This window comes from Crocodylus porosus, unplaced genomic scaffold, assembly GCF_001723895.1.
Source record: "Crocodylus porosus isolate Cpor-Errol unplaced genomic scaffold, CroPor_comp1, whole genome shotgun sequence".
In the NCBI taxonomy this organism is placed as follows: Eukaryota; Metazoa; Chordata; order Crocodylia; family Crocodylidae; genus Crocodylus; species Crocodylus porosus.
In genome coordinates this window covers 59,339,871-59,352,127 of record NW_017728949.1, presented here as the reverse complement: position 1 = coordinate 59,352,127, position 12,257 = coordinate 59,339,871, and the positions used below count along the sequence as shown (strand labels likewise).

At 39.4% G+C, this 12,257-nt stretch overlaps 1 protein-coding gene across 1 annotated transcript in view; it reads right to left on the bottom strand.

Moving 5' to 3' along the window:
- Positions 1–553: 553 nt before the first annotated feature.
- DIRC2 (disrupted in renal carcinoma 2) overlaps positions 554–12,257 on the bottom strand; it is a gene marked incomplete at its 5' end in the record, with an annotated part of 108,047 nt that continues 96,343 nt past the window's right edge. The window contains one exon of the mRNA XM_019553572.1: positions 554–9,837. Coding sequence (XP_019409117.1) covers positions 9,722–9,837 — 116 coding nt within the window. The remainder of the gene's footprint in view (positions 9,838–12,257) is intronic.

Below are 12,257 nucleotides of genomic sequence, written 5' to 3'. Positions count from 1 at the left end.
TGACCCCCCCAAATTTATCTTCCCTGTTGTAGCAGCAGAGTGGGAAGGTGACAAATTCAAGGCAAACCTCCAATAATTAGATTCTATACCTGGAAAATTATAAACAAAATGTATACGTTTTCTATATATAGAAATTAATTATGGGGGTAGGGGTCATCTATTATTCAAGTAAATATGATAAATGAAAACTTCTCCATCTGGGTCTGCTGACAAAAATGGCCAGTACCAGTCAGATGCAACTTAAAAGAACCGACACTGTAAAGCCTTTCGCAAGTGGAAAGCATTAACAGAAAACCAGCCCTTGTATGGGTGCAGTGCTTGTGGGCACAGTATTTATTGGCTTGTGGTCTGCGGTGGTCCAAAAGATAATACCTTTTGCAATGTCAGGTGCGTTCAGGTGTGGACACACTGCAATGCTTCTTGGTAGCATTTTGCTAGTATCTTCTACTTCTGCTCTAAGCAGGAAATGCCCTTGGGGGCAATGAAAGGCAAAACACAGAGAGCAGACTTCTCTTGGTGAACGCGCGCGCTTTAAACGACATACGCAGAGCAGTTCATTTCCAAAAGGTCATTTATTACTTGTATTACGGTAGAGCCTAGAGGCCTCCACAGACACTGTGGCCCCACTTTGCACATACAGAGTTGGAAAGAGCCCCTGCTATGAAGAGCTTACAGTCTTAAGTAGACAAGACAGGAGGAAGGAGGTATACAGCTGGGACAAGGCTAGGACCTGACCTTGCATCTCCCAAGTCCTGGGCCAGTGCCTTGCCTAACTCCCTTTGTCTACTTGAGCATCACTTCGATTGCTGGATGAGCAAATTATGCTCAGTGAAAACCACTTCCGTGGGCAAAGACATACTGTTCATTATTAGGCTCGCTCAAAGAAATGGTTTGCTGATACCCCTTCACCTAGAGCACCCTCTCTTCTTTGAGGTCCTATTATTTTTCTCTCATCAGTAATCCCTCTCAACCTCCTTCCTCTTTCCAACACAACTCTGTTTAGGGTACAAGGTTTTGAACAAATGTGTGCTATAAGTGACTCTCTCAACCTTGTGCAATAAAACAACTCTTGATGAACATGCCTTTTTCATGGGAGTGCCTATCAAAATTGGGCCGTGCTCCTAATGGGCTCTCTGGGTCCTACTGAAATACAAATCATGGCGTCTATTCTTCACAGAAGGGCCAATTAAGAGTCCACCATAAAATCAACTGAATTCTTTCTAGCAACTACAGTAGGCTCTGGATCCGGTCCACAGTGTTCGGTATTACTTCAAACCAACTCATCCCCATTTCAAGGTAATACTTTTGAATTTGTTTCAACACTGATACTACAGCAGAAGTCTAATATTAGTTTACATTCCCTACATTACTGAGAAGTACTGGCAACAATAAGTAATCCTTTTAATGTGAAACAACTATTATTAAAAGTAACACGCACCTTCACAAAGTAAGATTCTTGTCTGAAAAGATATTAAGTGGTTGATTTACACATGTACAGTGGTTTAAAACATTATTTTTAAAATAAAAAAATACAGCACGTCCAAATATTGCATACAAAAAGTAGAATCTGTCCTAAAATAAAATTCTATCAAATCATTTTAAAAAATTACAAAAGTAAAATGCATACAAACTCCAGTAAAATTGAACAGTTTTCTATTTTGAACATCATTTACAAAGACACATCCCAATACACAAAAGAAACCCTATTTTTTCCTATATATTCACACCATAAGGTTAGAAGGAAAACCATGTGTCACATTATTAAAAGCCAGTATTTCCACCGTGGTCATTTCTAGAACGGAGCTGAAGACACTAGACACTGCAGGGAAAGAAGATTTTTGGACAAGAGAAAATCCTAAATGGACAGGAATTTTCATCTGAAAAGACAGAGGCATGAAAACTAACCAGCATATAGGGCAGGGCAGGCAGCTAAAGGACACAGGATCTGCAGAGAACTGTTTGCAAAACTATGCTGAGTTCCCAGAGAGAAATACGAACACAAAACCTCAAGGGAAATTCCAGCCGCTGCACAGCCCTTCCCATGATTCCTGCCAATGGCTCTCTGAGCACCTGCAACGTGACTCATCAGTTTATGAAAAAGCTTCTCAAATACTTCAGATGCCTCGATTTCTTCCTTGGGATGCATGCATTCCCCTCTCCAATCCGCATGTGAAGTTGTAGTATTAAATGCACAGACAATTCGACAATTCGGGACAATGTGACAGACCAATGGGGATTTCAAAACAAGTTCAAAGGACAGGGAAGTAAATAAGGTGCATTCTAGAAAGTGATTTAGCTTTGTTCACTAAATCCACTGTGCAAGCGGGTAGCAAAGCAACAGACAGCTGCGCTGTCGACATCTAGCTTAAAAAGACAGCGGCTTTAAAGCCAGGTCGTGTTCCTGTCCTCCGCTCAGTCTCTCTCTGAGGCTTGTCTACACGTGCAAGTTAGCATGCAGTCAGCAGGAGTGCTGGCGTATGGTGCACCAGCCACTCTGCTCTTACTTGCCATGTGAACAGTCCTGGTTTGTGGCAATGTGAGGAAGCTGCCGCTGCTTTGAAAGTGGAGCAAGCCATTTCATGCTACACCTGCCAAGTGTCCACCTGTAGAGTGAAGGTGCAGCAACGAAAGCAAGTTATCTGTGCACCAGCTCCTTCACACACATTTCCCCATGCACACAAACCTTCTGCTTATATGTTCCCTGCTGAGCAGATATACTATAAATACCCTGTCACATGGTTACAAGAGCTGATGACTTAAAAAGGGAGCTCATTTAGTTCACAGGAAGGGACGTGTAAAGAAGTTGCTTTATTGCTGTGACTTAACAGCACTTTAAACATGGGTATAGCCTTTAAATGAACCCTTACTAAATGAGGTATTAAAACCTGAAGTGCTGTATTTTGCAGCACTTCAGCAACCTACAGCACTCTGAATAACTTCTGCACGCTGGTCAAATTTCTGACCAGTAGAAAAGCTCCTGGAGGCTGCAGAAACTAGGCTGGAAAGTGCAAGGAGGCTTTGAACCTTACCGGCACCCCCCAACACTGTGCACATCATGTTTAAGAGTGCTGTAACTTTACAGTGCTATAAAAAGTGCTCTAAATTACAGCACTGTAAAAAGCGTGCAAACAGCACTTCCATATACATGCAAGAGCATATCGTAAAAAAGGGCCCCTTAATTCAAATGTAATGGATAGCTGGAAACACTGCTGTTCCATAGCTAGCACCTTTCCAAAGGAACCCAAAGCCATTCAGACAGTAAAAACTGTGTCACAGAACCTCAGCATGGTACGGAAACATTGGCAACAATTTTACAGATGGAGAAACTGAGGCATGGAGAGCACAAGTAATTTTCCTGAAGTCACACAGCCAAGCAAGAATAGAACCCAGACATCCTGGCTTCAAGTGTTACCCTTTAGCCAAACCATTGCCATCCAGCCAGGGAAAACAATTTTGGCTTTTATAAACACACAAGAACTATGATTATGAGACCACCTCAAACTGTTTATTTATTTAGTCCTATCCCACCCTACCCAAAAGGCTCAGAGCAGCTAAGGGGACAAGTTTTGAATAGGAACAGGAGAAATTTATATACAGAGATCCAATTTTCTTTATCCAACAGCCAGAAAATGAATATATTGACACATCTAGATGCAACTAGTAAAGAAGTCGCTTGTGGAGTAAATAAGGGTGCTAGATGCTGTAAAAAAGGAATGAGTCAATTGCAAAAGCTAAGTCATACAACCTCGGTCTGTTACAATTTGAAGAAAAGTGAAGATGTGTCAAGCTAGTTTAATATTAATTCTAGCCCAGGTAAGAGAGCAATGCAATTACAGATCTCATTCTTGAGAAAGTCAGCATGCACACTACATATTCATATTAGGAAAGATTTTTAGTGACACTGGATAACATGGGGTGCCTACATGAGACGCTACGCCGCTGTAGCACTGAGCTACGGCAATGTAGCTCACCGCTACATCTCTGTAGCGTTGGTGGGCACAAACCATGATGAGCGACAAGCTACTTCGCTGTAACGAGGTTGCCGATAAAAACTGCTAAAACAAGTACTAAATGACAGCGCAGTAACAACTGTGCCGTGGGGGGCACGTGTAGATGCGCCCACAAAGTGGCTTCTGCTAATCTTAATTTACTGAGATAATCCACAAGAGCAATATATCAAGAGCATTTGACAACTGAGGGATACAAGGAAAGCAAACAATTTATACCCACTCTCCTGGCTGCTGGGCCAACTACTGTCACCTCAACAAATTGTTCAAGGATGAATGTAGAGCAGACACGGTAACAATTCACCCACCAACTAAGCAATCGCATTTCCTAAACTGTAATGTGCAAGCGCACCACCTGTTCAGGTGGAGAAGAGGAACCAGCGATACAGGAATAGGTGACAAATTATTTCTTGGCCTAGCTAAAAACAAAAAAGTAGTAGTCAAGTTCTCCTCAAGTGCCTGGATTCTGTGGGACCTAGGATTTTTAGGCACTCGCCTTGACATTTTTCAAAGAGGGTGAAAATTATTTCTTGAAAACCCAGTCCCTTTATCAGAGGTCTCCAGGGGGGTCATCAAAAATGGAGGCTGCCCCAAATGCCAGCTGGGTGTACAAATGATTGCATAGTGTTCACTTTGCTTCCAACCCATATGCAGATCTATTCAAAAGAGCATGCGAGTGCACCGTGCACCAATGGTATTTAGAAGAAGTTCATATCAGAACGCATTGCTCCAAATATGTCAAGGATGCAGGGTGAAAAACAGGAGCCCAAATACTTGCCCAAATATTTGCTTTTGCTTGTTGAAACTCAGGACAAAGAAGAGCTTTCATTTTCATTTTTTATTGTTTTATCTACCTTGAAACAGGAACTGTAAATGGTAAAAGCAGACTGACATGTTTTTCTGATTTTATTGTGGCCTTCTCAACCTGCACCGAAACAGAAATTTTAAGCTGCTGGCAGCAGTGCTCCTTGATGAAATGCACAGAAATATTCCAGTGCTGTCTACAATAATACAATGAGACTTTTTCCCTGCGTCTTATGTGCACTGGGACAGCACCGTTGTGCAAAAGTCTGTGATTAACCATCACCTTATCAACTACATGGGCTTTCTGTAAAGAAACTAATAAATCTTGCCTTGACACCTGTGATATTACATGCTCCCTGGTGGTCTAGAAATCAACCTGAACACCGACTCTGTTGATCGGAGTGATGAAAGTATTAAGATCTTTGAGTGCTCTTCTTTACGATGGCCAAATTTTCTGACTGTTCCATATTCTGGATCCAGTGAAGGCCATGGGAAAGTTCCCATTTATTTTAAATAAGGTTGGCATTCAACCCTATTGACAAGGGCATGCCTACAAATTCCACTAAATAGTGAGAGGTGCTCTACAGCTTAAAACAATGACATTTCATTCAAAAATGTTAACTACATTCCCAGAGCTACACCAACCAACCCAGCAGGTGCCCTGCCAAACCATCACCATGAATTATAGTCAGAGCCTAATGCACGTAATAAAATATACAAAATAGCACCCAGAAACACCTCTACTACAAAAGCTAGTGACTGCATGATTTTCTTCCAGATAAAAAACACGACCCAATATGAAAAGTGAAGATTTATCAATGAGGAAAAATTGCTGCTGCTCTCACAGTTTAACAGGATGTCTAAAACACATGGGATAAGATGACCAAGTCCTCATCATATTCCAATGATAGTCAGTCCTAACAAATCTAGGAACTCTTCCCTTTCTAACAGCAACCAATATTTTGCATGTAGATCAATCCCTTTTATTGATGTATTTACAGTGTAAGACTATGCATTCGCTCCCTGCTTAGTTGGATAGTTCTCCATAAACTCACATCTGTTAATATTCTCCAGATGATAAAACTACTTCAGTATAATCTGATATCCAATAGTAGCATCTGGACATTTGCTAAATTCCCAAGTTGGAAGCTCCATGATACACTTGGGCGACTTAGTGAATATAGTTTTCCCATGAGAACTACCACAAATATTGCCTGTTATTTCCAGGTAGCTTTGATAATTCGCTCATGTTGACACTACAAAGAACACAATGCAACGAACATGCTAAGACGTGTGAAATGGTGCTCTTTTCAGTGATTTCCTAAAAACAGAAAATAACTGTGTTTAAGATTATTGACTAGCTGTCTTGGCCAACCCTTTCTAGGCCTGACTGGGAATTCAGGAAGTCCTTGCATAGCCGCGCATTTAAAACAGAACAAGCTATTAACAGAGAAAGGAATCGTGAGGGTTGGGAAGTGAAGAGAATCAGAAAGCAGGGATGGAAGTGAAGCCCGTCTTCTAACCCTTATCTGCCTTGTTAGCAGCATGAAAGGCAGCAGAGCCAAGGAGTCAGCCAAAGGAAAAAGGCAGCAGAGCTGGAAGTTGAATTTAAAGCTATTAAGGCTCCAAGTGAAAAAAAAAAAGGGAAGTGCAGCCAAGACTGTAACCACTATTTAAAATGAAGGCCTGTTACAAGAGAAATGGTCACTGCAAAGCATCCTTCCTTGCATTTTCAATGCAAACTGCAGCATAATTGTCCCTCTTTTAGTGGCTTTGCAAAATTGCTCTTCTGGCTTTTAGCATGAAAAATGACTCTGAGCTAAAATAGGAAGGGAGTACTGTCATTTCTCAAAGCACTTTCCCATTGAGAAGTCAATTTTACTTTGGTATGGAAGTGTTCGGTTCTAATCAGTCAACAGCAATACATGATTAAGCCCTGGCCAGACAAGAAAACATGTCCATCGTTACTCCAAAATTACAGAGGTAAGAACTGCACTTGCACTTTGCTGTTGGCCAATAAGGAAATGGAAAAATATTTCATTTCTGAATATGACTTGGGACTACTGGAGATTAACATTTCAGCAATGTTCAATGGTCTCTCACTACAGCAAGAAAAACAAAACAAAACAAAACACCTCACTTTTGGTAAATTCAAGTCACCACAATAGTTTTTACCTATATAAAAGTAAAATAAATAAAACAGGCGACATGATTCAACAATCTTATTCAGGAGAACTCCCCATGGCTTTAGTCATGACTGAACTCTTTTGAACATCTCAAAAAGCATATTTTAAAGTTGAAATATTTTATTCCCTGGCCCCTGTCCCTAGATGTCCTTCTCCCCAAGTCCACAAACCTGAACATTTATTTCAAAGAATCACAGCAGCAGTCTTACCAATCATGGAACTTTACATAATGAAGAATTGAGCTTGTTTTTACTTGAGAGAAATTTCCCTTAGACTTGGCTGCATATGGGCTGCAGGATGTGATCTGTAGCAATAAAGTATAGTGCTCTGGTAGAATCTTACTGGCCTATTTGGTTTTATGGAAACTGCATTTTGGAGCAAAGCCATGGAGTGTTTTTCCATCTGACAGCAGTCAGGGTGGTAGAGAAAATGAGAATCTCTGCTTCTCAGCAAGGTGCCTGAAAGTGTGCAGGTTTGATTCCAATATAGCTGAAGCAGGTTGCTAAGCAGGTCTCAAAAGGACCAAGCCAGAATTACCACTCTGTCCTGGCATCGCACCTGTAAACTAGAATTCTTGGCATGAATGTATTTTGTAGCTTTGCACGAGACAATGGGTAACAGGAGCTTCTGGGTACTGATACTGTTTCAAACAGTGAAGCAAAGCCAAGAAAGTTGGATGGTTGTGCCTTTGCACCAAAAACCTGAAACGATGATAAAATATGCTTCTGGTTGCTCAAAATGTGCTGGCTTCATTTATTTAAAAAGTCTCAATGCCAAATGGCTCCATTGTTTATGAACGGTGCCTTTCAAGGAAGGATTCTGCTCTTTTAGTATCTGATGTAGCCAATAAACCCAGTCCTAGCACCCTGTTACTTATGAGGGTATATATATGTCCATTTGTCTGAAAACAATAAAAGCAGATGCTGTGAGATTAGTTATTTTGTTTTACTGCACAAGCAGAGTTTTGAGCTGAAAATATTAATGAAATATTCTCTCAGCAGAAAGAGAGGCAGACAGACTGAACTGATACATGTCTGAAGGGTAATGCACTGATTAGGTTTTATTTTTATGAGTTACGGTGGCTGTATTACTCAAGAGTGATGGAGCAGAGCCCCTCGCAGGAGCGGAGGGCGTTTGATTTAGATTTCTCGCTGAAGCAGAACATTACATGCCAACATCCTCAAACATGCACAAGCACACTCTATATAAAATAGCCACATTAAGAAAACATTCACTCAGTGTAATAAAATTCACGTTGCGGCGGGTGTGCTTTTGCAACCTCATTTGCCGAAATGACTGCTTTGGTTACAAACAGTAGCTCTGCACCCACCGTTATTTTAAAATAAGTCTATATGCACACACATGCTATAACTTATATATGTTATACATGTTTATGCATATACATTAATGTGTGTATATACAGACACACACACAAATATTAAACAAACAGAGCACACTCAGAGTGGAAGCACTGCAAATAATGTTGAACTAAACTAAGAATAAAATTCAGAAATTCCTAAAAGGTTTGAAACTGAGTGACAAGACTACTCAAAGGTACCTTTACTATTTATGTTCAAGTAAGGGCCACAATGGCCAAAGTTTAGTATTGATAAAAAAAAAAAAAAGTTGGTGTTGTAGTTCCCAGGTTGTGTTAAATTAAGTCATGAATATCCCAACATCATTTGTCCTTTTGCTGATAACAAGGGTAGGTCAGAAAGTCAGAAAACTTTTCAGGAAGAGAACACTTATAGAACTGGGTACCTGAAAACATTATTATTTAGACAGCCTTACACTGTAAACTAGTCTTAAAATCATACATGCACTATAAGACTGCAGTCTCTGCTCAACAAAGAACTCCCCAAATTGGAAGCTGCACACCTACAGTACTGAGGGGCACGAAATAGGGTTTTACGGTGAAAGACGGTATTAGTTGGAGATGAAAGGGTAGGTAGTAGTGATGGCCATTAGAATATCAACATTTACCAACAGTGACTATATTGCAAACTTCCAAAATACCAGTTATTTCCTGTTTTAAGTGGATAGAAAAACTGCAGCATTACAGATGCTACTGTCAGCTATCACTAGATTTTAGTGGTAACTATTGCCCAGCTATTATTACAGCAATCATTGAATGCACTCTGGCTCTGGGGCAAAAATTAAGCTTTTTCAACAACAGTGCAAGGTCTGTTAAGAGTATCCAAAATGGTTAAAGACCAAAAAACCAGCATCTTCTTACAGAAATGGCTTTTATCAAAACACAACTATAGCTTATAAGCACCACATTATTTTAGCTTCTGCCACAACTGGGTGTTTAACAATTAAATTAGTTACTAATTTAAAAGTTAATCGAGTTTTGAAAAGATTATCAGCTATTCTTATTTGGAGAGAAGACTGAAAGATTACTGGTGCCTTGGTCCGTATAGACACCTCATGCAATCTTGAATTGGCACAAATATCTGCACAGTTAATAGCAACAGGTACAGCCTTTTAAATTAAATATCAGTTCCGACACTAATGTTCTGATTCCCATCCAAGTCTGACACCGGTTATCTGGCTTGTGATAAAGATCAAAAGGGCATTTTAAAAAAATAATCTTCAAAACTGAATAAAACTGCATTTAACATTTTGTAGCTTTTCCTCCGTTCAGCTGTGCAATTCCAAGCAAATGTGCAGAACGCAACATGGATTCCCAGTCCCTTCTACAACTCCACCAGTTCTGTGTTTTTAAACTGAGACGACGACATCAAGATACAGTCGATCGTAGGATTCCCTGAAGCACAGAATAAGGAGCAGACTGAGCAAACATGACCCTGGGAGGCACCAATTGAACCAAGAAATCTCTGTAAAACAAAAATAATTCAGTGTCAAATTTGTGCAACATATTTCATTGTTAAAGCAACCAGAATATAAACCACTGAATTAGAAGATGTAGCTCGTGGCTTTGTTTTGCATTTAGAGACGAGCTGGTTCTTCAATGACAACTGTGGGACTGACAGAGAGATGAAATGTTTTATGAGATGTTGTTATGGATTTCTTTTAAAAGAAGTCTGTGTCGTTAATTAATTTTACTCTCTCTTATTCCCCTTGACAGTTGGAGAGAAAAAAAATCTGCCATCTCTAAGAGAAAACAAACCTCCCTGAAACAGTAGTCTATTAATTATTTCTCAGATTTCTACAGGCTAAGAAACAGCATAGATTAAAAGGATAATGTAAACACCAGCACTTTGATTCTGAGTCAAATCTGCTCCACGATTTGGATGGGGAAAGCCAATTTCTCAACAGAAACTTCTGTGTAGTCCAATCAATCCAAGTTTTAAAAGTACCATAAAAGCTCTCCACCAGCCTATCTGTAGATATGTGCTTGTTCTTAAGAATATATCATTCTTCTGGGTATAAAAAAGTTGCCCCGTCAGTCCTCCTTTTAATTATTTGTTTAGCAGGTTTAATCCGAAGGCAGGGGTAGCGCAATTCTCTTTTCAGAAGCATTATGAGACTGCCTGAAGTTCACTGGAGAAGCATCAATTTTTCGGGAGCTGGTCTTTTACTTCAGTCGGTATTTCTACCGAATTTTAAACACCCCCTCAAGGACTACTAATCATATTAAAGGCTCCTGCAACGCTGCTTTAGTTTAATCCATAATTCATATTGCTAAAAGGTAAAGCTCAATTTCTGTTTGGGAACGCAAAACAAAACCAGAAAGCTTAGGAAACCCTCAGAAAACAACAATGCAAAAAAAGCTCTTATCTTTGTTCAAGTAGTAATGCCCCACTGCAACTTTCCTTGTTTAACATGAAATTGCTTTGTTTAATTCCCATGAGTTACGAGAAACATGCCCCCCCTATGATTTTCTATACTTGTGCATAAGTGGACTGAACATAATCTAACCCAGACATCTAAAAAGACTGAGAAATTAATGACCTTGTAATTCCTCTCATTACTTGCTATACTACAAGAATCGCTGGCTCATTGGTCGATTTATGTTAATATACTGATCGGAAAAAAGATCCAACGGTAGAAAGTAAAAGGGAAAAAATGCCCCTGAAGGAAGTCTGATTAAAGCAATGTGCAGAGAATGAGTTTCTGGCATGACGATACAGTGCTAGAAGTTAGGCTAAGGATTCAGAGAGGCTTCAAATCTCCCAGTCTAATCACGTTAGCTGCAGCAGAATCGTCAATGCATTGGAAAACTTCCAGAATTGGCTCCTTCATAGCCTCAGTAATTGGGACACTAATATCAGAGTATGAAGAAAAGGGAGAAATGGGAACGAGAGGACTGTATAATCTAAAAGTGAGAGAGGAAAGAGACACCAAACTCCCCTGCTCTCTGGGTTACTTGTATCATTATGGAATAACAATAAAGGGTGTATGAAAATCAGAGGAAAATTGAAGAGACTGATTTAAAATGAAGTGTTATTTTTGCAAAATCATTTTTCATCTTCTAAAGGATTTTTCTTTTAATAACATGGTCCATAATGTAAGAATGGGTGCTGATCAAACCTTAGAGATTATGCAAATAGCGGTGCTGTTAATCATTCACGGCACTATATCACTGAGAGTGGATTTTCCTCCAAATAATAATATAAACTCATGTTTCATCCCTTAGAGAAAGGTGGAGATGGCAAGAATTTGGCTTTATGTACTTAGATACCTTTAATGAAAAAAGGACTAGAGTACTCTAAATGAAACTGAACTTCACAATTCTTTAAATTGTTTTTCTTTAAATTGTCATTTACAAAAGAAATCCGTCAGTCCTGTCCAGATGGCATCATGTACTGTATTATAATGCTCTATGGAAAATGGATTTATAATACTGACCCTACACTTTTATTTGGAAGAAGACTGAAAATGTTTAAAGTTTGTTTCACTTGATTTTGCCAATTTAGTTTGAATAACGTACATAATTCACGTACCCTAGCATTGCAAAATCTAGATTTCACTGAACTATCATTGTCATTTTAGAAACCTTCTAAAAAAACCCCCATCGCGTCACTTTTAGGCAGTAGGTATAATATCAAATATTCAAATTTGTTTTTAAAATGTACATTCTTAACAGACCGTGTGCCCTAACTGATCTACCAAATCTGCAATGCAGCTGTAAGTACTTCTGTTCACAGTTAATGGTAGGTAGTAAACCAGAGACTATGCTGAAGCATGTGAAAGTTTGATCCATTAGATAACACCTTCCTCTGAAGTTTACCAGCCTCCTTTTAGGTAGGGAACATCAATATTTCAGATCTTGGTAACAATATTTTTTGCATTA